This window comes from Amphibalanus amphitrite, unplaced genomic scaffold, assembly GCF_019059575.1.
Source record: "Amphibalanus amphitrite isolate SeventyFive unplaced genomic scaffold, NRLGWU_Aamphi_draft 000034F_arrow, whole genome shotgun sequence".
In the NCBI taxonomy this organism is placed as follows: Eukaryota; Metazoa; Arthropoda; class Thecostraca; order Balanomorpha; family Balanidae; genus Amphibalanus; species Amphibalanus amphitrite.
The window spans coordinates 745,755-772,399 of record NW_024881530.1 but is presented as its reverse complement, the minus strand read 5'-3'; the positions used below and the strand labels follow the sequence as shown (position 1 = coordinate 772,399).

The window sequence follows — 26,645 nt, the reverse complement described above, 5'->3', positions numbered from 1 at the left end:
CTCTCTCTGTTCCCCAGCTCCGGCCCGCACTGGCAGCAGCAGTTGACTTTTCCTCTCTGTTCCTCTCTGTTCGGCTCTGTTCCTCTCAGCTCCTGCCGGCACTGGTAGAAACATCTGACTGTTCCTCTCTGTTCCTCTCTGTTCCTCTCTGTTCGGCTCTGTTCGGCTCTGTTCCTCACCTCCTGCACCGGCCCTGGCTGCAGCATCTGTCTGCCGCTCGGCCGGCACTGGCCATTACTCGGTGTCTCGGCGGAGAGCCGCTCGGACATTCCCTCGGGGGAAGACGCTATCAGCATCCACAAGGTCGATCGTTAGGAGGGCGTGGTCCCGTTAGCAGCGGCCCGCCAGATGATATGATTAGCTCTCGGACAAAGTTGTGTTTGCCGAGCTCCAGGAAACAACGAGCAGTGATGCTCTCAGCAAATATCGGTACCGATGCTGTAAAAGGGAGTGAGGAGGAAGCAATGAGAGGTAAAACAGGATGAAGGTGAGCTGAGCCGGAACAGAGGTTATACCTGGTTAAGTGCAATGTCTTTTGGCTTAACGAGCGCTGCAAATCCTATGTCGCTAATCATCTGATTCTCAGACTCTAAGTATGTTATACGTTATATTATACATTATATTACATGTTATATTACACACAAATCCCAACAAAATACACTTTGTAATAAGTGTATTTTGTCCTTAAGAGAAAATACACTTTGCTGTGATTCCTACTGTTCATCATTTGAAACGCTTGGCGATTTGCATTGCCACAGGTTTGGTTCAAGTTTTCGTTGGACCCCTCTCCCCCTCAAAAAAATGACATCTAGAAATAAATACAATGCCAACAGAGCTCTTCACATTACAAGTCTGACCTTTTATCTTATTACTAAACCATAAACAGCATCAAAACTGTGGTCATCACTCATCAGCTATCAACAAATCAAATGAAGACCCGATTTATCCAGCAATGACGTCACAGCTACGTAGGCGGCGTCCGGCAGTCATGGTATACCAAGAGAAGCGTAGTGCACCAGAAGCGGTCAGATGACCCGGTCAGTAGCGCCGCAACGCAGGTGGACCAGTCCGGGCTCTTTCACTGATTGGACTCGGCGGAATAGGTAAAGCCGTGCCAGGCTCACTGCAGCTCAGTAAATCCTGTGTCCTTCTACGAAGATTGTGCTTCAGCCAGCAACAAAGTTCGCCTAAGCTGCTTTGATAGACAGATGTGTGATTTGTCTGTCTGCAGACAAACATTCAGCGCACCTTTCGAGCTCAGCAGGCGGGACTTTTTGCGAGAAATGATCTAGTTTGACGCCCATGTGTAGGGGAGAGTGGGGTAATTTGGCCGGTGGTGTAAATTGGCCGCCCCCACCTGTACGATGTCTAATAAAAGTGAGTGAAATAACTCTAGTCTCAATTCATTTGTCATGGGTATAAGTAACTGGAGGACAAATGTCAAAACTTTGCCCCTCGTAGTTTTATTCAAAATTAATAAAACGTTAATTTTATTAGAAAATGGTAACTTTTACTTCTGTTTATAAAGTTGTATAACATGTAGTATTTGGGCTAAAAACGAATTCAGACATTATAGCGCCGTTCTTGGGGGTGTTCAGCGGTTCCAAGAGCAATTTTATCTAATTCCGTAAAGCCGCGATGACTTTATAGACAAAAATTTTCAGAATGGCAATATGGGGTAATTTGGCCGGGACTAGCGGGGCAACTTGGCCGGTGCGCTGATGGTCACTATGCTGGGACGGCCGAGTTTTCATGGTCAATTGTACCATAAATGACATGATTCATGACCAACTTTAACTACTTTGATTCTTACTTCCGATTGGTCAACTGTAAGAGCATGTGACGTCATCAAAGGTTACCAAACGTTTTTTGCTAATAAATCCTTACATAAAAATGGTACAGCCGCACAAATGGTCTCATTCGGTTCAGCTCGCCAAGGCGCATCGAATGATATGCATGATGACCTTGAAATCACGTGACCTTGAGGTCAAGCGACCGGATGCAACGTGACCTGAGGTCAACCTTTGACCTTGACTTCTCAAGGTCAACACATACATCTTTCGATGCGGACTGACGAGAGAATTACGATGGTACTCGAAGTTTTGGCATAGCTTGATTACTTCAAAAGTTATTCGTAAAAAACTGTGATCGCATCTAGAGCCGCTAATTTGGCTATTTTGACCCCTGTGACCCCTGAGCCAACCTCCAAAATGCGGCAAATGCGTCATAGGACACACGTCATTGCTGAAAGTGAAGCTGAATCGCAATATAACAGAAAATCCCGACCGCAAACTAACACCGGCCAAATTGCCCCACACCCCCGGCCAAATAACCCTGCTAGTGGGGCAATTTGGCCGCCTTGCAGACCTTTGTAATACGTCACAATTTCAATATAAGTAACTACTCTATCATTTCAAGTTCACTGTCCAGTAAAGTAAAATGAATGCGACACCTGCCAGCGTTGAGAAAATGCAGAAATGTGTCGTCAATTTTAAGTTATATCGTTTTCTAAAAAAGCGGCCAAATTACCCCACTCTCCCCTATTACGGCGATAATACGACGCCAGAAATTTTGCTTGATGGCTTTGGGCTGCCGTAAACTGAAATGCTCGTAAGCATTGAGTGTAATGCATTCTCGCAACTGCTATACGATGTCAGATGCAAAGCGAATTGGCTGGCTGGAGAAGCCTGCTACCAAAAATACAGCCGTATAGCTTCTTTCAACCGTAAATAGTTAAGGCATCTTTTTACTACTATCAAACAAAGGCTGGTAACACCTTGGAGTTTCAGGAGCAACTCTAAAATCATTTAAAGCAAAAATTTGTTCTTTTAAAATTTATTCGCAGTTTGAAACTGTAATTTTTCAAGTATAAAGTTCAATCAGCGTACCACGAATGTATCAGGCGATTGTAAGGCCATATGTCTAACAAAGCAATCGACGTTTATTGTTTGATAGGATGCAGTTGGATTAGCACCAACTCCAATTTTGTGTGTTGTGTCACTTCACCTATACCTATTTCCGTCATCCAAACAAAGTTTATAACTGCAGGCTAAATTAGGTAAGTTAAACTTCGCTTTATTTTATCTCCCACGAGTGATAAAAATGTCTTCAACTGGTGACAAACTGATCAAACTTTTAAACTGTCTTATGGATCGTATGAAAAGTTTCCTGGAAACGGCATTTCTGCCAAACTCAACTTAACATGACATTTGGGTCGCCTGTGACTGGGCTATTTGTTACAGGTCACGGTGCGCTAACTGCCTACACCAATCATCACTGATGTGGTTCATTTGGCTTCACCTTCGGGTGGTCTTGATTTAATCCGATCTGTCTGTGACCTTACCTTCCAGTGAGACACACTGTCTCCAGCTGAACGTGCCCTGATTATGACTCAGTGCCGGCGCCGGTTGACTCGAATGACTCGATTGGTGAGTCAGTCGGGACGCCCATCGGGATCCGGGCCAGCGGCCGCGGTGGCTGGACCCGGCCGGCGCGCCGCCGGGTCCGGATCCGGATCCCGCCACGGGTCCGGCGCCGTGCCCGGGGCCGGCGCCGCAGCCCGCGCCGGCATCACGGCATGTGGCGTCCCCGCGCACACTGCCCTCCCGCCGCACACTGCCGTTTCGCCGCACACTGGCGCCTCACGCCGCCCCCCGACTCAAGGCGCGCCGACTCACGGCGAATCGGATCGCGAGTTGGGTTGATCCAATCAATGGCGCTCTGAATCACGGCTTGGTGCAGTTCGATTTACGCATTAGATCGGTTCTATTCACTTCACAGCTTCGCTGAGATCGATTCGACTCACGGTCCTATTCACGGCTCAGCTTCGCTCGATTCACGGCTTCTTTCAATTCACGGCTAAGATCGGTTCAGCTCACGCCTTGGCTCGGTCGGACTCACGCCCTGTCTGGCCAGAACTCCTCGCCTGCCTGTCCCTGTCACCACTGCTGTCTGGACCGTCACACGCGCTGAACTCTCACTGAGCACACGCCAGGGACCGCTCGTCCAACGCCGCACACTGAGGCGATTCGATAAGCACCCGTCTGGCGCACCAGGCTCCCACAGCTGTCGCCTGGCCCCCTTTCACAGCCGCCACCCGAGTTGGTCGGTCCTCGGACACCTGTGTGATAGGGTCGGGCGTGCCACAAATTCTGCGTGAGCAGATGTGAGCGCTACAATTAAACGCAGTGCACCTGCACACTCACAGACGCTCACATGAGCTCACAAGCTCTCACAGACGCTCATCCGACCCTTGAGCTGGCTGATCGTTGCTCTGCGCCACTAAGCGTCTCCCTTTCGGCTCCGATTAGCTCTCTAGAATCCACTTCTCTCGTCACCGACTTCACTTATACCTCACGTCTCGTCTCACGTTTCGTCTCGTCTCAATCCAGGCGCGCCCTCTGCCGCTCGGCCCACCCCGGCTGGTCTGAGAGCTGCGGCAGCCGCGCGCGCCTCCGTCGGCCGGCCGTCCGGGCAGCGACTGCAGAGCTGCCGCAGCTCGGCCGGGGCCGCCAGGTGCTCGCGCAGCTCAGCTCGGTGGCGGCGGAGGCGGCGGCTGCAGCCCAGCCAGGTGAGCCGCGCTGCCCGCCGGCCGCCGCCAGGTCACCGGATGGGCTCAGAGAGACGCGTCCCGGGGTCCAGGGATGTCCCAGAGTTCACGGAAAGCGAATGACGTGGGGTGGATGAAATGGGGACAAAATAGGCCTCAGTACTGTGTGTTTAGCTGGTGGTAAAGATGTGTCTGGCGGGTGCAATGCAGACGGTGTGGTCGTATTGATCCGCGTGAGCTCGTGTCAGGCCATTCATAATTCAGTCCAATGCAAACCGGCACAATTTCACCGGGGCGTCGTTTCCTCAGATATGCCTGCTTTGCATGGAACAGTGACATGAATAGAGCCATTCGAGCTCAGATGATATCCACAAATTGGAAACACGCATGCATGAAGTGATACTTTCTAGATAGATGTGATTCTTTGAGCATGCCGCCCTGCAAGAAGATTGGTCGTTCTAATATGTCCCACAAAAATGTACCTACAATTCATATGCAAAATGCATTGACATTTGCCTGAGTGCCAATGCATCATGCCTTATGATATATATTTTCATTTTAACGCAGAACGCTGCTGTTTGACAATCCCATAAATGGGTGTCAAACAGCTTTTATGCAACATACTGCGTATGGCTAGCTCGCTTTGGCCTTAGTTACACAGGATGCCGTTAGGATGGGTACATACTCGGGCTCGCCTTTGCCATTCAGCAGGGACCGCTCGGATAGGAAATCAGCGACGACAGGCTCTGACGTCTACACCCGAACCAAAGTACGTCGAGATGTTGCCGTGTTATAAGGAATGTCACCCGTACGCTGAGGGAACGATTGTCGGAATATTGATGTGCATATGTTTATAAATACCTAAAAGTAATGGTGTCTGCCTTGCTCACAAAAGGAATGCGTGATTGCTGTGGTGCATCAGCTTCCAGACTTTGAAGGCCATCATGCATGTGCAGGTTTCGATGATATTCATCGGGATATACCTAAATGGATCTTCTATGGAGCTACAGTGTCGATTGACACGACTGCGCTGTACATTTTAAAACACTTCACAGTTAGGGACGAAGATGATTCGCATCACGAGTTATAAAGTTGGAACATTTCGTTACCCAAGAAATATGACTGAAGCATTGACCTTATCTCCCTATGACTTATGAGTGACGCAAGTGTGACCTTTTCCTGTTATTCGCTCCTATTTTCCCAGTTGTGCACCTTTGCGCCTCCGAAGAACAGTTCATTTTCTCGCTGCTTTCCTCAGCCCAGCGTTTACTGCCACCTTTCGCAAAATTGCATGACAGATTGCGAGACCGTGCTAAAGCCGGTGTTGCTGGAAATGGCTGCTAGGAAGCCCTGAATCGGCTTAGAATGCCGACCGGCGCCTGAAATAGGCCCCCAGAGCGCTGGTCACGTGACAGTTCGGCGCAAGGTGACCTGGTGACCTTTACCGACCCGTCGACGACCGAGACGCAGGTCCAGACACCGGCTTACTGTGTACATATACCTGCCCGCGGCAGCCAGAGACGATCAACGGGTCCATGGCAGCCATCCGGAGGCAGTGTTCAGAGCAGTAACTCAAACACATGGGCGGCAGTTCAATTTATGTGCGCTTCTGTCGTGCTAAGGGGCAATACGGGGCTGCTAGATTAAACAAACTGACCTAATCTAGCATCGTCGACCTGAGATCATTGTTGACCACATTATTACATCCTGGAGCAGCCAGCAGTATGCCACTCAGCCTAGCAACAGCAGCGATGATGAATCGTCTCTCAGCACGGCGCGCATTCCGACCAGACCGACTCGGTAGGTCGGCCCGGTCTGACCCATGTCAGCAATCAGCACAAGTCGTTACCAGGCGACCGGGCGGATCATCAGCGCTCGCCGAGGCCCCGAGTGCTCCCCCGCGTCCCGTGCGTTCATCATCCACACGGCCGGAGCGGTCCAGCTGCGACTGGCATCCAGCCTCGTTATGGAAATAAGCTGTGTGGGCTCGGTTTGATAGAAGAGGCATGAACTGCTCTGAGTGTTTTCTGGATGTGAGGAATGGGCTCACAACAGGTATCCGTGACATTTGGTTTTACTTATGTAACGTTTTGGAAATCCTCTGCTTCCGGTGAGCGATTACGTAAGCGAGTTGAATTGCATTGCAGAAAACAGATTGCCATTCTATAAAAGTTTTCTGATTGTAGCTACTCCTACGCGTATAAGTTCAATGCCAGAAAGCAATGACCCAGGACTGAATGTCAAACGGAGCAATAGAAGGTATTGGTCAGGACAAGAATAGAACTAAATCTAATGAATTTATCAGCAAATTGTGAGGGACTTGTTTTCCCAAAAGCAGAAGTTAATGGTAGTAAGCCGGATACTTTTTTTTTGCAAAATTACGTCGTGCAGCTTCAGTGTTTGAAAGAAACTTTGCTGCTCTTAAAACGAAAACGAGATATAACTTAGGCGAAGTCCAATGTCCATGCTGTAACCTCGACATTTTGTTTAACAATTATTCACTTATAACAGAATAACAGGTGCCATACACCCGACTGACCTGGCGTTGACTCGGAGACTGCGCGGCCGGGCCCGTCGGCCTCCGTCCAGTCGTCCCTGCTCCTCTCTCCAGCCGGGTCATCCTTGGTCGGCAGCGTCTTGGAGAAGCTGACCCGCTTCACCCGCGTCGGCGACCCGTCCACGGTGCGCTGCGAGTGCGGGCTGCGGCTCGAGGACCGGACCCGCTCGCCGCGGTCACTGCTCTCCGTGTGAGTCTCGTCTCGGTCGCGATCCCACGGAGTTGGAGGAACCGACGGAGAAACGTCAACGTTTGGGTCCACCTCGTCGATCCGGACGGAGCCGCGGTCACACCAGGTCGGGAAGGGGTCGCCGGACGGAGGGTAGTTTCCCGAGGTGAGGAAGCTCGGCAGCTCGGGACGCGGCGGTGGGGGTGATAGTGGTGAACTGAGGTCAGGCTCGGCGGAGGGCGGCGGTCGCGGGTCGGCTGTTGGGGATGAGGTGCGCAGAGGTAGCGCTGCGGGTAGATGAGCTGGTCGGCTTGGTGTCGAGCTGGGCGGAGAGCTTGCTGACGAGACAGTGGTCGATGGCGACGTAGCGACGGATGTTGAGACGCTTGCCTGTGAAGTGGCTGAAGACTGTGGCGTCTGGAAGAAAAGCTCGTGCTGTTGACTTTGCCCTTGTGATGCAGCGGCTGAGACAGCCGTAGTCTGACTCTCGCTTATCTTTGCACTGACTTCCGTGGCCACAGGAGGTGACTCTGCGGTAGTCAACCCCTCAGACGGAGCCCCTCCAGCAGCAGCGCTCCAGTGTCTGCGGCGTCCGGTTGTGACCTGTCTGGTGCCCGACCCTAGAGCTCCGCCCATTACCGGGGCGCGGGATGAAGCTGCAGGACTGAACGTCGTAGTGGTGCTGGTTGAGTGTTGTGGTCCAGACAACGATGGAGAAGTAGTAGAGCATGAGCTCTGGGCTGCTGGGACATTTAGCGTAGGCTGTTGCGTCTGCTGGGTGAACTGGGAAGACGAGCTGGAGACCGGAGCGACTTCTCGTCTAGAAAGCTGAGGTGACAATGGCTGCTGCGATTGGTGAGGTCTTAATTGCTTGGTGGATTGCTCTGTCGAAGCAAGCTGTCTTTGTCCCAACTTTTCGGTTGTCGGCTCCACATCCAAAGATCCTCCACGCTTCAAGGGCCGGGGTGAGAGCTGTTCAAATAGCTGGGCGTGCTTGGCCACCGTTTGTATGACCGGGCCCATTTGAAGAGTCGGCTGAGTGGCTTGACACTGGTCAGGCTGCTTGGAGGACTGTGCGACAGACTGGGAAGACGATTGAGTGAAAGGCGCCGTTCTGACTGCTTGTTGTGTGTTCAGCGTTTCTGTATCGTGCTGCTTAGACATGTGACCTGCCGCAGTCTGTTGAGTGTCGTTGTTTAAGAATGGCTGTGGCTGGCTGGCCTTGGCCTTGGGACCGGGCATATTAGCGCCGTTTGAGGAGATTTGTTCTGAAGAAGATGCAGGATTCCATCGGTTGTTAGCTGCTCTTCGCTTTACTTTGCCGGACTCCGTATCCGATTGAGCTTCAATAAACCTTTGAGGAGTTGAAAAGAAGCTCGCTGACGTGGTAGGAAGATTTTCTGTAGAATTTCCCTTCTTCATGAAGGCGACTGGTATCGTTTTAGCGTTGGGGACATGATGTACTTGTTGCGTCCATAGTCTGTTCAATGGAGAATTTCCTTGTTGTTGATCATTCTGATTTTGATTTTCACTTCCTGTGGAGGAAACGGTCTCCGCTTTATTCGGGTTCCATCTGTCTGCCAAAGACGTCATCCTGTCAGCCGCCTGGCTGGCTGACTTGGACTTCTGCAGTCTCCCTGATTGACCGTCACTTCTTTGCTCCGTCCTTCCAGTTCCCTCTTCCGCACCTGACTCAGGAGATGTCTCCTGGGTCCTGCTCGGGCTCCGCATGGGACTGGTTTGTGTCATCGCCAGGGGAGAGCGCTCTGGGTCGGACCTGTCTGTAGTCACCGGACTGAGACTTGCTATCCGGTCCTGGAGAATGGCATCGGTCACCGGCGCCAGTCGTACACCGGTGTACTGACGGGGTGAGCGGGCTCCGTCCGAACGGTCAGATGGAGGCTCACTGAGGGGGATCTGGAGCTTCGGCAGCTCACCGTTTGCTGGAGGAGGAGGAGGAGGAGGTGGTGGTGGTGGGGGAGGAGGCGGGGGCGGAGGGGGAGAAGAGGTTTCGACAGACGGTGGAGGAGGAAACTCCAGGGTGGGAGGAGTAGATTTATCGGCAGGCTCGCATGTGGCTTCAGTGTTCTTTGTGTGTGATTCACTGTTCTGAGACACTGGAGGTGTAGCAGCGGGATCCAGTTTGCCATCAGTTACAGCTGACACTGGCAATCCTTCTGCCTTTGCCTCACATTTTTTATCGTTTGCATGATCAGGTTGTTTGTTTCTTTGTGACGATTCATCAACGATTGGCACTGCTCTACCGGCCTCCGTTGTGTATTGCTCAGCCTCCACGCTTCCACTTTTCTGGATATCACTGGTCTTCGCATCATTTCTTTCGCGCTTATTCGTGTTTTCTGTGGAGACCGGAGTAGGATCCAGGCTGATTTGGTGTACAATCACTCGCGGCTCCGGCTGCTGCTGCTGTGTCTGATGCTGCTGAAGCTGGAAAGGTAGCTGTGGCTGCGGCTGTGGGCGAGGAGTCCCACCTCCTGTCCACGAGGCGTGTCTGACGCGGCGCTGTGCAGCTATGGGATTTGTAGTCGCCGTAGCACTAGCTTGACCTGAAGGAGCCGACAAGAAGGATGTAGTCGGCATTGTGGATGTCCCAAATGCTGACGATGAGACAGAAGATGCTGTCCCCATCGATGCCGTCATGGTCATGCCGTTGTCGCCCGACGGACGGCGAGCCCGGGAGTACTGTCCACCACTGTGACCCCAGGTGTTGAACTGACCTGAGGTCGAGCCACTACCAGAACCTCCTGCACCTTGCTCAAACCGCTGCGCCAGTTTGGTGATGGAGGAGCGCCGTGGAAGTGACTGAGTCCCCGTGGGAGTCGGTGGGTCCGAGTCGCGCCTGGCACGGCCGGCAGGCTGCCACACGGGGTTCACTCCGCTGAAGGTGGGAGGTTCGGCGGCGACCTGGGGACTGATGGACGATGGAGAGGTAGCTGCTGAGCTGGTGGAGCTCCCATCGAACGACTTGAAGGTACTGGAGGTGGGTAAGGTGGCCGTGGTTTCGGTGACAGGACGGACGTTGGTGCCGGGAGTACGCTGCCATTGACCGGTAATTTGACCCGCAGAGGTTGAACTCGTGCCAAGGCTGAAGTCGGAGGTAGATTGGTCTTGTACAATCTGTTCTTTGGTGACGAATGGTGCTGCGGTCGTGTGAGATGCAACTGTTTTTGGTGTAAGATTCGCCGCAGTGTAGAAAATGTTACTAAATGACCTACCACTTGAGTTGTTCGAGTTTGATAAACTAGCTCCATTTGCTTGAGACGTCGTTGGTGTTTGTGAAGGAAGTCTCGGTTGGTATGGCTGTTGCACGTTATTTTGTTCGTCAGTTACGCCAGCATACAGGTATCGTGGCCTGGACTGAGCAAATGTCGGCCTGATCAGCGGCGAAGGATCAGCAAAAGTCTCAGGCGCCGCCAAGGGCGCTAGGGTCTCCGCAGTTCCCGTAGGGTTCGAAAAGTGTCTCTTCCTTTGCGCGATGGACGTCACACTTTTCGTTATACTGTTCAGCATCTCCTCGCTGTTCCTCATGGCAGGAGCAGCTCTCGCTCGTGACACCTGGGCCAGTACCTGAGCCGCCGAGAGTGGGTTGAGAGGCGGTGGTGGCGGGCCGGGGCGACCCCGCAGCGCCGCCAGGGGGTCCGCACCGGCGCCGCCTGGCGGCAGGCCGCCACTCATGCCCGGCAGCGCCACGCCGCGGCCTCGCAGCTGCACGGGCGGCTCGGCCAGGTACTTGTGGTGCGTCTGGCTGATCCCTGTCGACAGTCCGGGCCGCACCGGTTGGCGCTGCAGACTCTCCGGGTCGCTAAGGTTGCGGCACTTGCCGCGGCCGGCCTCAAACTGCTGTCTGATGTTGGAGACGGAGCGTCGCTCGTCTCCGCCGGGCCGGTCCAGACTGCCGGTCCGGCGCAGCGCCCCGCGGGAGGCCATCGCCGACCGCCGACTCTGGGGACAGAGACTGAACGTCAGTAATAGGTACTGCTGGTCCACGGACAACGATCAGCTGCTCTGGATTGGCTCGTTAATGGGCAGAGATGAATGTGATAGAATGGCAAGTTTTTAATTAGCTTTCATGGGTATATCAATTATGAAAATTAAATGAATCGTCCATAAATCGTCTATATTTTAGTGGACCCGAGTAATTGTAAAATTCTTAAAAGCTTAGTAACTATCAATGGAGGTCCATATCTATTAAAAATTGTGTTGGTAAAAACTGTCTGGTATATCGTCGTGTCAGTGTAAAAAGAATTAAAGAATAAAAAAAAAATACATCATTACAACAAGCTCCCTCGGTAACTCGAGGCAAAACATAATTCGGCGCAGCATCCCGATACGCAGTTACCCGATGGTCAAGCGTGTTCAGTGCTGTGAAACGTAAAATAGCTAAGTCTATGGTAGCAAGTTTGCTTGTACGCATATTCCATCCCGGAGGGCCCCACTAACTTGCCGAGAACATATCACATGCCCCCATGAATCGGGTATGAAGTTCGACTGTGTATTTTGCCAGAGATGTGCATCAACTTCCATGTGCGCACTTTGCGAGGCCTGAAGAAAGACGCATTCATTTCACACTACATTGCTCATGAATGCACACATCAGTGTTTCTTTTCGTATATTTCAACTCATGGGACGATGGTCCAAAATGTATGTAAATCGGTGGTAAAATCAAGACAGATGAAAGGTAAATATTAGAAGGGGGTAGGCGTTTAGTTATAATCCGACGAAATAGGCTATTCTTCAGCTAATTTACGTCTGAAGCGGTTAGAGTTTTAAGTAAACATCAGTTAATAGGTTCGAGAGGTTAATAAAACACATATGCAGCTTTATAGACCCGGTAGCTTTGTCCGCGGTCGCTGTTCCTCCTACACATTTACAACTTGCGGCGATCGGCACGGCGTTGTGCTGGCTCATCCCGTTCCGGCTCACGGGTCCATTTCTCATGTCTGCAGGCTGGGGCGGTACAAACTTCATCTGAAATGTCACTAGACGGGCGCCGCCGCGTCTCTGTCGCCTACGCTCCGCCATATCTCAGCGAGTCGTCCGCTGCCCCGGGGTAAACTCGCAGTGATGTAGCGGAGAGCCGGGCGGAGCGATGTGACAGGAAGAGGCTACTATCAAACATGGCACTCGAGGGGATCGATATACGGTACTAGAAACGCTTCCGAGTTTTGTGATGATGAGTGTACGCTTGTGGAGAACGGTTCTTGAATCATCATTCAGGGTCCCCGGACTGCAGAGTGCCAGAGGTCATGGTCACCTTTTGCGCCTAGACATTAGGGTCATGTTCAACATTTGGTGGACTCGATTGGGTGCTATGAAACTATGTAAAGGGACTCCCGAAGAAAGTAATTCGTGACTCATTACCTTGCCCGCATGAACAAATCAATATTCGTGTTATCATGTTTGGGGCGATATCTACAATCACGCTAATATTTCCGTGCTGTCGTGACCTGCACGCACCAATTGCTCTCTTTAATCACGCCGACCGCTCTGTCCGTGGCAGCCACATCGTCATTCATGACTGCCACGCAGAAACTGCCCGTCTGCTGGCCCACATTACCACAGACAATGGCCCGGCCTGCCGCCGTATTATCACAGACAACACACGCACTGCGCCGCCACAGCCCGGAGGAGGCCAGGGCAGAACGACGGAGGAGGCAGGGAGGAGAGGGCAGGAGAGCGGTGGGGAGAGAGGTGGGAGTGGGCAGAGAGCAGGAGAGTGGTAGAGAGAGTATTGGGAGTGGGGGAAACCGGAGGAGATCGATGGAAGAGGGGGTTTAGAAATGTTGTCGTAAGTGTGGTGAGAAAGAGAAAATGGGAAGAGCGTGTGGGAAGGACAAGAGTCACGATTTAAAAAGAGCATGTTGTTGAGAGAATGATGAGTGAAATGATGATGATGAAGACAGTCTGACAAGGGGAAAAGGTTCATGGGAAAGAGTGCCGTATTAATTGACAGATGTGAGAAACAGTCCTAGAAATGAGGGGGTTATAAATATTTGAGCTGGAAGTAAGTGGTAAAAACGTAAGATGGATAGTGCAGTGGAAGACTGCAAAGAGGGAGACGAGGAGCAGAGCGGGTTGTGATAGTGATACTGGGAGAATGCTACGGTCAAGCGGTTTGGGTGCACGGGGTAGCCTGCTCCCCTATGGAGAATGGGAGCAGACTACCCCGTGCGAAGACTGAGTATCGGTCGAAGCTGAGCAGAGACCTTTAACGAGTTGTTCGACCTCACTGTCGGACCGATTATCGGACACTCCCCAGTGAGCAGTGACCACCTCCTCCTCCCCTCTCCCCACTCGTCTGTCGATCCGCGGAACGTCGCCGGAACGGCCATCGTCGAGGGCGACGCTCGGTGCGTCAGAGGCGTCGCGACCGACGGAGGGGACGGGTGGTGCCGAGAAATGCGGTCAGTTGTGCCGAGAAATGCGCTGAACCGTGACGGGTTGGCAGAGGCCGGGCTCGATGACGGTGCTGAGTCAGAGGCGTTCTCGCTCGCTGCGGTGACTCACAAGTGGAGACTGTAGGTGGTTCTTCCCGTAGCTAAATTAGTGGTTTAAGTGTGAGAGAAAGGATGTCCAGTGATCTTGATTGGTTGGAGAGGCACGCATTAAATGCAGCAAACTACTTAATTTGATTATCTGGGTCACAAATGTCGGTGGAGTCGGGATCACAGCGCCAATCACAGGCCTAGCAGAGCAATGTCTCCGAACCCCATGTTTTTTTAAGCGTATCGTATTTACCAAAGCGGCGTGGCGTTTGCTTACCTATCTCATACTGGCTCCATTTATAAAGTTTTTACTCATTGTGTGCGCATGGTGTATATACCTATACAATATTGTAGGTACGCATACCTGCCTGCTCTCGCTTTGCGAATATCTCGTCGCCAAATGCTTTGATGCCATCAATTTGTTTCGATGCTTGTTTTGGTGCCGGATGCGACATGCGAGTAACATGATACAAATCGTGTTTTCTGTTTGGAACTCTTTTTCGGAGAAGACGATATTGTGAATGATCACAAGACACCACAGCTTGCGGCAGCCGCCGCTACATCAACCTAGCTTCAGTAAACCCTGCCGAAGCTCTCATCGGAAACAATCGTATTCATATTGACCAAGGTCCGGCGGGGGTAAGATGCCGACCACTGGCGCCGAAAAGTGCTGGCAGTGCTCCCACCTGTCATAGATGCCCCTCGGACACCCTCAGCCGCCTGTCAGTCTGACAGACATGCCGGAGTCGGCCAGGAGTATGACCGGAGAGTGACAGAAATAGTCAGCGGGGGTGGCCGACGGGAGGTGGGAGGAACAGAGGAGCCAAGGAGAGGGGAGTGTGAAAACCTTGCCACCTGTGGTAGCAACCATGCGACTGAATCATTGGCGCCAAAGAGCAGGATGGTATTTCTTTGTTGCTATCGACACCCTACTGGATTGACCATTCAAGCGAATTCCGAATTTAGCAGCTTAAGCTACTTTTATGACCTTCGAATTCTACTTTCAAGTCTATCAATGATTGATTTGGACCTTATCTCCAAGCTCCTCTACAATACGCCGGTCATCGCGCGAGCCGGTAGGTCTATCGTATCATCAACGAGAGTCCTAAGTCCTATCTCGCGGTTGTTCTTCACACTTCTAAAGAATTTCTCCTGAAAGCTAGCACAAAAGACTTTCAAAGTACTCAGTGACCGGATTCTGTCTGCCCTGTAGAACGAGCACCGTCAGCGCTCTGTTGGCAGCCGAATCACGTGCCTTAGATGACGGAGCGCCACCCCTGGACACATCCGAGACGCCTTTCATCTCCAGTGGTCTGCTGAATGAGATGTGACACTCATGCCGATTATAGACTGTGGTCACAAACCAGCAACTGGACCGAGGGATGTCGTTTTTTTTCCGTGGGATGTCGCGTTATTCTTATAGAATATACTGTTTGATGTTTAGCCGTCGTCGCAAGCTCCACGTTTTCATGATCGCATTCGAATAGTGGATGTCTTTCAGATCGCCACATTAATACCTACCTTTTGTCTTCTTCTTTTGCGCATTTTTTGTGTCAAAGTCTGTTGTGATACGGGCCCGTACCCCCCTCCGTTTGTGATACGGGCCCGTCCACGTGTTCGTCCCGTTTTCGGTCGCGGTCGCCGGTCGTTTGTCCGCCGCCGCCGCCCCGGGTCAGGCCGCGGGCGGTCGGCAGCGTGGTTGATGTCGGGTGTTTTCGTCTGTTCCGCCGGCCAGTCGGTTTTGGGCGGCGGAACTGGGTGTGTCTCTTGAAGTGGTCAAGTCCCGTTACAATATAGAGCCAAGCCAGAGAACTGGAGTGTCACGGCGGAGGTCGGCAGAGCAGCGAGTGCTGAGGATACAACAAATTGGCGACGAGGGACGTGGTATACCCCATTTTCTGTTTTTATTGTTGTATGCCTTTGCATGGTCTGACTCAAGTGATTGTCGATAAATCAAGTTTGCTATAGCAAGTGCAATGTATTGATGTTTACTGTTGCCTGCCATTCAAGTAAAGTCCGTTGAAGCCAGGAGTAATTTTATCGACATGTCTTCTCTGCCTGTGCCGCCACCATATCAGCCCGGAGAAAATTTTGATCGTTGGTTGCGCGGTGTGGAGTATTATATGATTGCATCTGGCATTACTTCTAATCAAAGAAAAAGTGCCACTGTTCTCACCTTTCTCGGACTTGAAATTCAAGACGTTGTTCGCACATTGCCGCAGCCTCCGGAACTGGATGACGCCGCCACAGAGTACCAAGTCCTCACCGCCAAGCTTCAGGCGTACTACCAGCCACGAGTCAACGCGACGTATGAGAGGTCTGTTCTTCATGACATCTACAGAAAAGACGGTGAGTCATTCGAGGCATTTGTCACCCGTCTCCGTCTTCAGGCAGACAGATGCCAGTTTGACTATGTTCTGTTGGAGCAAACTGTTCTTCAGTGTGCTGTAGCTCACGCCAGGTCCACTGAGCTGCAGAGGAAATTTTTTGATAAACCTGACTTGACTCTGGCACAAGCCCTCGAAATAGCTCGTCACTTTGAAACCACTCGCTCTCAGCTAGAGGATTTGAACCGGTCGACTGCAGCTGTACAGTATGTGACCGCGCCGTGCCATCGCTGTCTCTCCACGACTCATGATGCTTCGGCATGTCCGTATCGCACACGAGAATGTTTCGCTTGTCACCGTGTGGGCCATTCGCGTGCTGCATGCCCCCAGCGAGCCCGTCAAGCCGAGCCAAGCCGGAGGAGAGGACAGTCTCGAGCGCCGTCAGCTTCAGCATCGTCTCCAGCATCGCGACCTCTCCAGGGGACAGCACAGTCAGGAAACCAGTCCTGCTCTCGCTGTCTCAGCCGCCGTCATGGTCAGGACGTCTGCCCGTTCCGTGACCAGATCTGTTACAGATGCCAGAGGCCGGGTCACACGCGTGTCGCCTGCCAGAACCGCCCAGCTCAGAGCAGCCAGCGCCCGGCTCAGCCTCAGCCCGCCGCCAGCCGACCGTCGCGCCAGCGCCGCGCCCATTACGTCTCTGGTAGCAGCCCTCCCGCCACAGAGGTGTCTGCTGATCTTCTGTTCACGGTGAGGTCATCTGGATCCGTTCAACCACTGCATGTTGAAGTGTCCCTGAACGGTAGCCCCGTTACAATGGAGGTGGACACTGGTGCCAGCTGTTCCATGATGAGCCGTGCAGTGTTTGAGAAAGCGTTTCTCCAGTCGGTCCCAGATCTAGCGCCCTACCGTCGCCGTCTGTACACCTACACAGGTGAAGAGGTCCCTGTAGCTGGTGTAGCTCAAGTTGTTGTCGCCTATCGTGACCAGTCAGCCCGTCTGCCCCTCATCATTGTTGACAATGACGGTCCTACCTTGATGGGTCGGGACTGGTTGGCCACGATCAGGCTGGACTGGCCAGCACTGTTTGGCGGCGCCGCACGTGTTGACTATGTTGCAGTCCCTGGCCTGGATCTGGAGAACGAGCTACGGAAGCTCGTGCCGACGTTCCCGGAGCTGTTCAGCCCTGGTCTCGGCAAGTACACGCCCAGACAAGTATCGCTGCAGGTGGACGACAGCAAGCCGCGCTTCTACAAGCACCGCCCACCACCTTTGGCTCTGAAAGGTCAGATTGAGGAGGAGTTAGAAAGGCAAGTCAAGTTGGGCATCCTCGAACCTGTCACCACATCCCAGTGGGCCGCGCCCATTGTTCCGGTTAAGAAGAGGGATGGGTCCATCAGGCTGTGCGGCAGCTACGACCTGACTGTAAATGTCGCTTCTGCCCTGGAAACGTATCCGTTGCCTCGGGTGGAGGAGTTGTTTGCTGTGCTGTCTGGTGGTGCAAAGTTTACCAAAATTGATCTCAAGGAGGCATACTTGCAGCTCGAATTGGATGAGCAGAGCCGCAAGTTCACCACGGTCAGTACGCACAAAGGTCTGTTCCAGGCTACGCGGCTGGTCTTCGGAATCAAGTCCGCGGTAGCCGTGTTCCAGAGGGAGATGGAGAACCTGCTGGCCGGCATTCCGCATACCGCCATCTACCTGGACGACATCTGCGTAACCGGACGCACTCCCGCAGAGCATCTTGCGAACGTCCGTGAGGTTCTGAGACGTCTCGCCGCTGCTGGTCTCAAGATCAACGCTGAGAAAACGGTCTGGGTAGCAGACGAGGTGCAGTATCTGGGCCACCGGATCACAGCCGCCGGCATCAGACCGTCCGCTGAGAAGGTACGTGCCGTCTCGGAAGCCCGAGAACCAGCGTCCCTGCAGGAGCTGCGCGCATTCCTGGGTCTGGTGCAGTATTATAGCCGCTTCCTTCCCCGCCTGTCTACTGTCGCCGCACCGATGTATGAGCTAGAGAAGAAAGATGTGAAATGGGCTTGGGGAGAGAGGCAAAAGGTTTCGTTTCAGGAGACGAAGGACCTGCTCGCTGTCGCTCCAGTGCTGGTGCACTACCAGCAAGACAAGCCGCTCGTCCTCACGGCAGATGCCAGCCCGTACGGAGTAGCCGCCGTGCTCAGCCATCCGGATCCGCAGACTGGTGCGGACCAGCCCATCGCCTTCGCGAGCCGCAGTCTGACGCCAGCCGAGCGCAACTACAGCCAGCTCGACCGTGAGGCGCTCGCGATCATCTTCGGGGTGAGCAAGTATCATCAGTATGTATATGGTCGGAAGTTTGTGATTAAGACTGACCATAAGCCGCTGTTGGGCCTGCTAGCACCTGGTAAATGTCTGCCAATGGTTGTCTCGCCCAGGGTGTTACGATGGAAGCTCACGCTGACTGGGTATGACTTCGACCTGCAGTTTGTACCGGGTCGAGAGATCGCCAACGCGGATGGGCTCAGTCGCCTGCCGCTTCCAGACACGGATGGAGAGTTTCCCGTTCCGGCCGACGTCGTGAACCTGATGGAGGAGATGTCCCACCTGGTGACTGCTCAGCAGCTCGCCATCGCCACCCGCCGCGATCCGGTGCTGTCAGCCGTCTACCGGTACGTTCAGAATGGCTGGCCAGAGTCACCGCCGGATGCAGAGCTGTCCCACTACTTCCGCAGAAGAAGTGAGTTAAGTCTAGAGGCGGGGTGCGTGATGTGGGGTTGCCGTGTGCTCATCCCACCCTCTCTGAGAGCCAGACTGATGTTGATGCTTCATGACGGTCACCCGGGCACCTCGGCTATGAAACGTGTGTCGCGAGCCTGTGTGTGGTGGCCTGGGCTAGACAGCGAGATTGAACAGCTAGTCAAGTCATGTCAGCAGTGTCAAGTTCACAGGAGCGTCCCAAATGTGCCCGCCTCACCGTGGTTGTTTCCCAGCAGGCCCTGGCAGCGTCTGCATATAGACTACGCGGGTCCGATGGAGGGCGGTCACTGGCTGCTGATCATAGTCGACAGCTACTCCAAGTGGGTCGACGTGCACATCACCACGTCGACGTCGGCGGCAGTGACGATCGACAGACTCCGCCAGACGTTCGCCTGCCACGGCCTGCCACTGGTGCTCGTGTCGGACAACGCCACTGCCTTCGCGTCGTCAGAGTTTAGTGCCTTCTTGAAAGGTAATGGCATTAAGCATTTGTTCAGCCCTCCCCGGCACCCATCATCTAATGGTCAGGCTGAAGCGATGGTCAAAGTTGTGAAAAATGCGCTTCGGAATAGGACCGGCTCTCTGCAAACACGCCTGCACCGTTTCCTGTTGTCGTACCGTACGTCCCCGCACTCGTCAACGGGTCGGTCACCAGCCGAATTGTTGTTCGGTCGCCCACTGCGTACCCGCTTAGATGTCTGCAAGCCGAGCCTGCGTGAAACTGTTGAGCTCAAACAGCACGCGTGGAAGAACGCGCGTGACTCGCACTGCACAGACCGGCAGTTCATGGTTGGTGATCCTGTGTATGTATGTTTGATTCCAGGCCCCGGCGCCCCATGGGTGCCAGGCGTCGTCACCGCTGCTGGCGGACAGATCTGCACCGTTCAACTGGCCGATGGACGGATCTTCACGCGCCACCGGGACCACGTCCGGCCTCGCGTGTGCGCGCTGCCGTCCCTCGTGCCGGGTCAGGCCGACCCGGCACAGCCTGTTCCGGAGACTACCACGCCGGCTCACTCTGCTCGCGCACCGAGCGCGCTGGAGGCGCTCTGTGCTGGCGCGCCGGCGGCACAGGACGCGTCCTCTCCGGCGACAGCTACATCGGAGGTGCACCCCGCTCTGCTGCCCGAGTCGGTGGCAGCTGCGCCGGCTCCTCCGGGGGTGCCCTCTGGGTCAGCACCTGTCGTCCCGCCTGGGGGTGCTGTCGGGACCCGTCGTTCCACGCGCGTGCGTCGGGCGCCCTCGCGTTACAGCGCGTCGTGATTGCTGACTTGTGTTCTAAAGGTGGAGGATTGTTGTGATACGGGCCCGTACCCCCCTCCGTTTGTGATACGGGCCCGTCCACGTGTTCGTCCCGTTTTCGGTCGCGGTCGCCGGTCGCTTGTCCGCCGCCGCCGCCCCGGGTCAGGCCGCGGGCGGTCGGCAGCGTGGTTGATGTCGGGTGTTTTCGTCTGTTCCGCCGGCCAGTCGGTTTTGGGCGGCGGAACTGGGTGTGTCTCTTGAAGTGGTCAAGTCCCGTTACAATATAGAGCCAAGCCAGAGAACTGGAGTGTCACGGCGGAGGTCGGCAGAGCAGCGAGTGCTGAGGATACAACAAAGTCAATTCTGTATCCATTGCCATAAAAGGAAGTCTTGCAGGTTACATTTGTCAACAGCTCTGACTCTTCATCAGACTCAGCGTGTGATTTAGAAAAAAAAGTTCTCGCTGAAACAAGGTTGTTCTTTCGACGAAATCCTATCCAAACTGACAGACACCAAGCGAACCGGCATACGTGAGTCAGAGTAGCTTGCCATGCATACCGTCACCCCTCGTACGTGCACATTCCACGCACGCATTGTCCCAGTGTCACTGAACAAGTGTCAGACGTCACAGAGCCAGGGTCGTATGTGTGACGAGACCACCACTGGGTGTCATATTTCGGGGCGCCGCCGCCCGGCCTGAGCAGGTGCGGGTATTTTCGCGGACCCGCCGGCGCCCAATTATGCGCGACTCGCTCGGCACGCGCCGATTCCCGGAAGCGTCTCCGCGTCGAACTCGACGCAGGATAACGACTCCGGGCGGCGGCGACGACGAACGACTCAATCGACAGAGGGCCGACGGACCGGCCCGGCGACCGATGGCGGCGCCCTGGGCGACGGCGGCGGATTGTTGACAGGCCAGAGCTGATGCAAAACACCGGCCTCGGATGATGAGGGTGCTGGGCGGGAGGCGCGGGGGGGGGGGGTGAAGGTGCTGAGCGGAAGGGAGCGCTCGCTCCAAAGGTCTGCCCGATTTGGTGCGTTAGACACAGCTCAGCCTGCCCGGGTGTGAACGGATGAAAGCAAACACGCCTCGCCGTGCCAGGTAGTAAAAAAGAGCGGGCCCTTCAGAGAAGAGAGGCTAGAATGCGCCGAAGAAATGAAAAGAAATGGGACACGCTGCTTTGCTAACAGAACAGCCACGAATATTGAAATATATTCAATGCCATAACAATGTTAATTTGTGCTAAATGAAACCGGGCTCACCAAAATTGTTTATACGGTACTTACCTCCTGTCTCACTGCCCATATCCACTTCCCACAATGGCCGTAACACGCCTACATACAGCCCCTCCCCGGCCCACCCGCCCTTGTCAGGGACCGGACGGCACACAATGCCACCATTCGTCACCTTGGGCTCCTCCCTCCCACTCCGAACGGCCATTTACTGCGTGCCTCGCACATCCGACATGGCACTGTACAGACAGCGTTTGGAACGGAGCCACGTGACATTTGTTAACGCTCGGTAACAATACCACGTGACATTTATTAACGCTCGGTAACGAGATCACGTGTCATTTGGTACCAATAAGCATCAGGTCACGTGATATTAACTGCAAATGACCCGAACAGGGGGGAGGGGGTGATGCAACCCCTCCGCTAAGGTTTTTCGCGAATAACTCGCGTAAAAAGCGGCCGATCGCGACGAAACTTTCAGTACCCTCGCATTGATCAATTTTAAACCTACCCTGAAAATTCCATGACCCTGACCCAAATGAACTTTGACCCGTGACCTACTTTCCAAGACCATGTTTGGCCGGAATCGCGATTCGGCGTATGTCAGCTCGCATTAGCCGCGCGTTTGCAAGCTTTTCGTGGTCTCAAACGTTCAAGTCATTGACCTTTGGTGACCTCGGTTCACTTTTTCGAGTTTTACATGTTTCTAGAGGCTAGTGTTTGGAACTGATTTCGAATTTAGCAACCATTTGAACATTTACGAAGTAGTTTTGGTTACGAAGCTGTCAGAGGCGGTTGACACGTATTACGAATACCCGTCACGGCCCCTACCGGTTGACCTCACCTGACCTGACCCGACCTGGTCTAAATGCTTAAAGACATCATCTCTGATCAAAACTAACACGATATTCATGATCAGCACCCCGGAAAACCTCATAGCAGCCACACTTTACGACTTTCTAACAGGTCCCGATTTTCCCGATTTTCGGGTCATTGACCTGACCTGGAAGGTCATCCGATGACCTAGGACCTTAAAATTGGATATCATCGGCTTCCGCTCGTGACGGGCAACACGCTCGCTTTTTTTTCGCGAAGCTCTAGCTCGATCAGGGGCTAAACGCGAGGGGGTCGTACCCCCCCCCCCCGCCCCCCTTGTGCCGTCGAAGGACGCAAAATGGCCTGTGCCGGCGAGGGTTAATACTTAATAGGCACATATTAACTATAGGTGAATTGGCAGGTTGATAGGGCATTCAATGATCTGATGAGGAAATGATTGAAATGGAAAGGTTACATAGGTAGCCAAGAAATATTTCAAACTCGGTGTCTAATTTTTATGGTTTAGTTTTCTCGTAATTGAAGGTGAATTGCGCCATAAATGATCCATAATTTTCGAGCAAAGATAAACAACATTTACGAGGTCCCATAGCTTGTACCTATCGATCGGAAAAGTCAATTATTGAACATAAAAAGTCGTGAACATTTTTTTTTTAAGAAGCAATCGCTATCAAACTCTATGAAAGAGAAAACGCCGAAGTAAAAACAACGATATTGTGTCGGCGCAATAGCCGTTTTCACGACAGCCATTTGGTACATATTTGATACAGATTAGGTGCAGATTTGGTTAAATATATTTGACCAAACAAACTGAACCTTATAAGGTTCAGTTTGTTTCTTAAAAATTATCAGTTTTGGCTGCACAGATGCTTAAATATCTCAACAATCGGACATTATTTTCGATTTAAACACCGAAATGAATTCATGATACGAATATATTTATTTCTAACAGGTCCCGATATATTCGTATAAATATTCGTATAAATATACGAATGGATATATTCGTATTTTCGTATTGTGATGTCATACCACAACATTTATTGTAAAAGGGATTTAGTGCATATTTGGTCAAATTAGGTGGATTCGCCGGATAGCCCGTCGTGAAAACGGTTAATATCAATTTATTTCCAACAGCGGAATGCCCGTGCAGCAGTTCAACCACAAATCTGCCCTGAGCTGCTGAACAGTTAACCAGAGCTGCTCCCTCGGATCCACTTGTTAGTCTCAGAGGGAGACTGGTCAGGGTCGGAAATCGCTCTCCATATGGCGACAAGTGATTTAGTAGAGGTCGTAACTGTGGGCGAAATGTGGCCGAGGTCGAATGACGTCACATGTACGTCATCAGGTCACTCAACCACGGTGGGGAAAAGCTGATGAAATAAGCCTTGGGGATTGTCGGTTTAGAAAAAAGGCGACAGATTGATGAAGCCATATGGCTGACGAGCAACTGTTGGTGACAAGTTAGCTGATGCTATTAAATTTGATAATGCGGATTTTTTACAAGGAGTTTCAGATGCCCTTTTCAGTCATGAGGTAGGCCTGTGTGTAGGATAAAGATATTGTTTGAGAGATATATGATAAACATGTGATGTTGCCCTAAAATTGCGTGCATTTTCAATTAAGCCTTAGGGGAAGGTGGGGTAAGACGGACCAGCTAAGGTTTGAGGCCGCATATCTTGCTACACTGCTCTTGTAATTCATATTATTTATAGTCTTCGGAATGCTCAATCCTTCCTCTGTTGATATGTGTAAAGACTAAATTTCAAATTAAATACATCTAGGTGGTGGATGCTCTTAAAGAGGGACATGTCAAAAACTGAGACAAGAAAAAAAGTGGGGTAAGACGGACCACCCGGCAGTGCCTGCTATCCGTTCATGTGTGGTTACACTTCTGCTCTGTACTCTTGTAAGAAAAAGTAACCAGAATGGTAAAATAACAAAATGAGCCTTTATTCTTTACTCATGTGTGATGGAAGTGCAGCTAAAAGCTGGGAACATGTGTGTTGATTGTCGTTTGGCATGAATGCATGCTAACTGAGCACTTGCATGCATGGCTCACATGCAACAAAGACTCCTTCCTGAAAAATTAGCTTACTTAAACTTGTGTCAATGTTTTGGAAAAAGAACTTTCCATATCTGCATATGGTACCTACAATGGACCACCACAGGGTAAGATGGACCACAGTGGTCCGTCTTGCCCCAAATCTAAATTCTGTCATTATCATGACGTATATGTCAAATAGCCCAGCATTGCAAAACCTTGCCTTTCCTAAAGTGTGACTATAATTAAGTTTATAACTTTGTTCTTCACAGTTAAGTGCAAAATAGAAACTAATCATGCAAGAAAGGCGCCGTAATTGAATCACCCGTAAACCTCTTATATTAGATCGGTTTGACGAAAAACAACATTTTTCTCAATAACTCAAAAGCTATGCATCCTAGCAGCATGAGCTCAAGGTGGCCATTGTTACGAAGGAAAGCAAACATAGTGAGTGCATAAAGCAGTAGATACCAGCAGCGGTTCAGCCGGGAGGGCTGGTGGTCCGTCTTGCCCCGCTGGGCCGTCTTACCCCACCTTCCCCTATGTCTTCCCTTCTTTCCCTTATGTCTCTGTTCACTAAAAGTTTTGGAAAAGATTTTCAAGAAATCCTTTGCGAAGAAAATCTCCTTATTTCATTTTTTTCTATTTTCGTCTTGAAAAAAGAAATTAACTGGGTGCCATTTTTTGCCATAACCACCTTTTTCAATCATCACTCGTAGTGAACTTACTCGGATTGTTCGGCGGGCAGGCAGACAAGTCTTCGACAGCCTCCACAGGACCCCAGCCACAAGCCGTCCTCCTCACATGTCACACACGCGCCTCACTCCCTCACTCTCCCCCGCCGCCGCCGCTCTCCCGACCCCTCGCGCCGCCCCGAGCCACTCGACTGAGACTGACCGGCCGCCGCTCATGCCCGGAGGCGTTTCTGCGCAGGACCTTCGACAACCCGCGGGCCGTCGCGGCGGCGGCAGTCAGGCGCGACGCCGCGGATACAGGGACTGTTGTGCGGGGTTGTGCCGGAGGGGAGAAAGCGTGACTGTGCTGAGTTGTCGGCGCCGTGAACAAGAAGAATGAGAGGTTCACGGCTGCCTGAGAGAGGTTAAGATAACACAGCTTGTGGAAACGAAACCCAATAAATGTGGTTTTAACAACAATGTTTTTAAAGTTTAAAGACAAGTGTTTTCAAACTAATTAATATTGTTTTAAATTTGTATTCTAGATAACCTCACACATGGCCAACAGTTATAGTCACGTAGTAAATTTGCTCATTAAAGGGACCCTCCCACCTTCAAAAAAGTTAATGAATTGGCATGAAAGTGATGTCCCTTGGTTCAGAAAGAGCGAAAACTAATATCTACCAAATTTCACCGAAAAATATTCACTGGTTTTCAAGATATTAGGCTTTTACTTTTGTTTACTTTTTGGGATCTCTCCTGTTACTAGCGACTTTATTTGGAAGCAATAATTTGGCAGCCTAAAAGTGCGGCAGACGTTGCGCGCAAAGCAGCGTATACCACCACGTGTTAACGATGGTTTTAGTCTAAGATTTAAAATCGTTAGATCTCCGCTGACGTCACAAATTCTAAGGGGCATTCCAATGCATTAGCCCCTTTAGAATCCGAAAACTGCAAGTTTGAAATTCCATATCTTCGAATTAAAGCATTTTTCGATGTTGTGAGTGCCCAAACCGGTATTTGCAGGCCATGGCCACCAACTTGGCTATCTCAACTCAAAACTAATGTTAAGGTGGGAGTGTCCCTTTAAACGCCTTAAAAATATGTGTTTACGGAGCGAGCGAAGCGAGCGTAGTCTTTCCTTAGATTAACGGAAATTTCTGAGTATGAGCGGCCGGCCGGCCGGCCGGCCGTGGTCACGCTTTTGCGAGGCTTATATCTCAGCAACCACTTGACCGATTTACATGCGGTAATTTTTGTAGGGTAGCTTCATTCCTTCTACCAAGTATTGGACTATTCCCGATGCATGTGGGTGACCCCTTATGCACGTGCCACGTGCAAAACGAAGAGGTGTCACTTTTGCAGTTGTTGCAATATCTCGGTAACTACTTGGCCGATTGCGCTGAAAGTTGGCATGTAGGTAGGCACCCACTAGGCAATGCATATCCATGTGCCAGAGTTGGGGTACTGCTGCACGTGCGCACGTGCAGGGGTCGATTCCAGATCTCGAGAACGGCTGGACCGATGGCGCTCGAATTTGGCACATGGTTAGGGACCGGTTAGTAGGGTGCCGTGCAAAAGTCAGTTGGGCCCATTTTGCACGTGCGCACGTGCAGGGTGCCGCTTCCAGATCTCGAGAACGGCTGGGCCGATTGTGCTCAAATTTGGCACATCGCTAGAGACCGGTTAGTAGGGTGCTGTGCACAAGTCAGCTGGAGGTACCCCCTCGAAATTTCGCACGTGCAAGGCTCACCCTCTCGCTCGCTCCGTTAGTCGCCCC

At 52.2% G+C, this 26,645-nt stretch overlaps 2 protein-coding genes across 21 annotated transcripts in view; one reads left to right on the top strand and one right to left on the bottom strand.

The window, feature by feature from the left end:
* The window catches only part of LOC122369556 (coiled-coil domain-containing protein AGAP005037-like), a 107,629-nt gene extending 82,540 nt beyond the window's left edge, over positions 1 to 25,089 (bottom strand). For 17 of the 18 annotated variants that reach the window (XM_043344491.1, XM_043344388.1, XM_043344427.1 and 14 more), the window contains exons 1-2: positions 24,920 to 25,089; positions 7,089 to 11,235 (exon numbers count right to left, since the gene is read on the bottom strand). In XM_043344491.1, the coding sequence (XP_043200426.1) occupies positions 7,089 to 11,220 (4,132 nt within the window). In that variant the 5' untranslated portion in view covers positions 11,221 to 11,235; positions 24,920 to 25,089. Of the gene's footprint in view, positions 1 to 3,343; positions 3,473 to 7,088; positions 11,236 to 24,919 lie in introns of those variants that run through there. The other variant, XM_043344525.1, reaches the window with a different exon arrangement.
* LOC122369661 (uncharacterized protein K02A2.6-like) lies at positions 15,434 to 20,389 on the top strand. 3 transcript variants are annotated; one of them, XM_043344578.1, is made up of 3 exons: positions 15,434 to 18,403; positions 18,569 to 18,753; positions 19,078 to 20,389. In XM_043344578.1, exons 1-3 carry the CDS (start codon positions 15,824 to 15,826, stop codon positions 20,102 to 20,104), a joined length of 3,792 nt encoding a protein of 1,263 aa, XP_043200513.1. In that variant the 5' UTR covers positions 15,434 to 15,823; the 3' UTR covers positions 20,105 to 20,389. The 3 variants fall into 3 exon arrangements, with proteins under 3 accessions (XP_043200513.1, XP_043200519.1, XP_043200506.1); XM_043344584.1 differs by having other exon boundaries at positions 15,434 to 18,753; positions 19,078 to 19,313; positions 19,665 to 20,387; XM_043344571.1 differs by having other exon boundaries at positions 15,434 to 18,753; positions 19,078 to 20,387.
* Positions 25,090 to 26,645: the final 1,556 nt, after the last annotated feature.

What these genes read in the sequence shown, in the direction of transcription:
- LOC122369661 (XM_043344571.1), top strand. Translation starts at nt 15,824, where the DNA reads ATGTCTTCTCTGCCTGTGCCGCCACCATATCAGCCCGGAGAAAATTTT. An exon ending in GTGCTGTCAGCCGTCTACCG is followed by an intron (nt 18,754 to 19,077) that starts GTACGTTCAGAA and finishes GTTTCCCAGCAG; the next exon opens with GCCCTGGCAGCGTCTGCATA.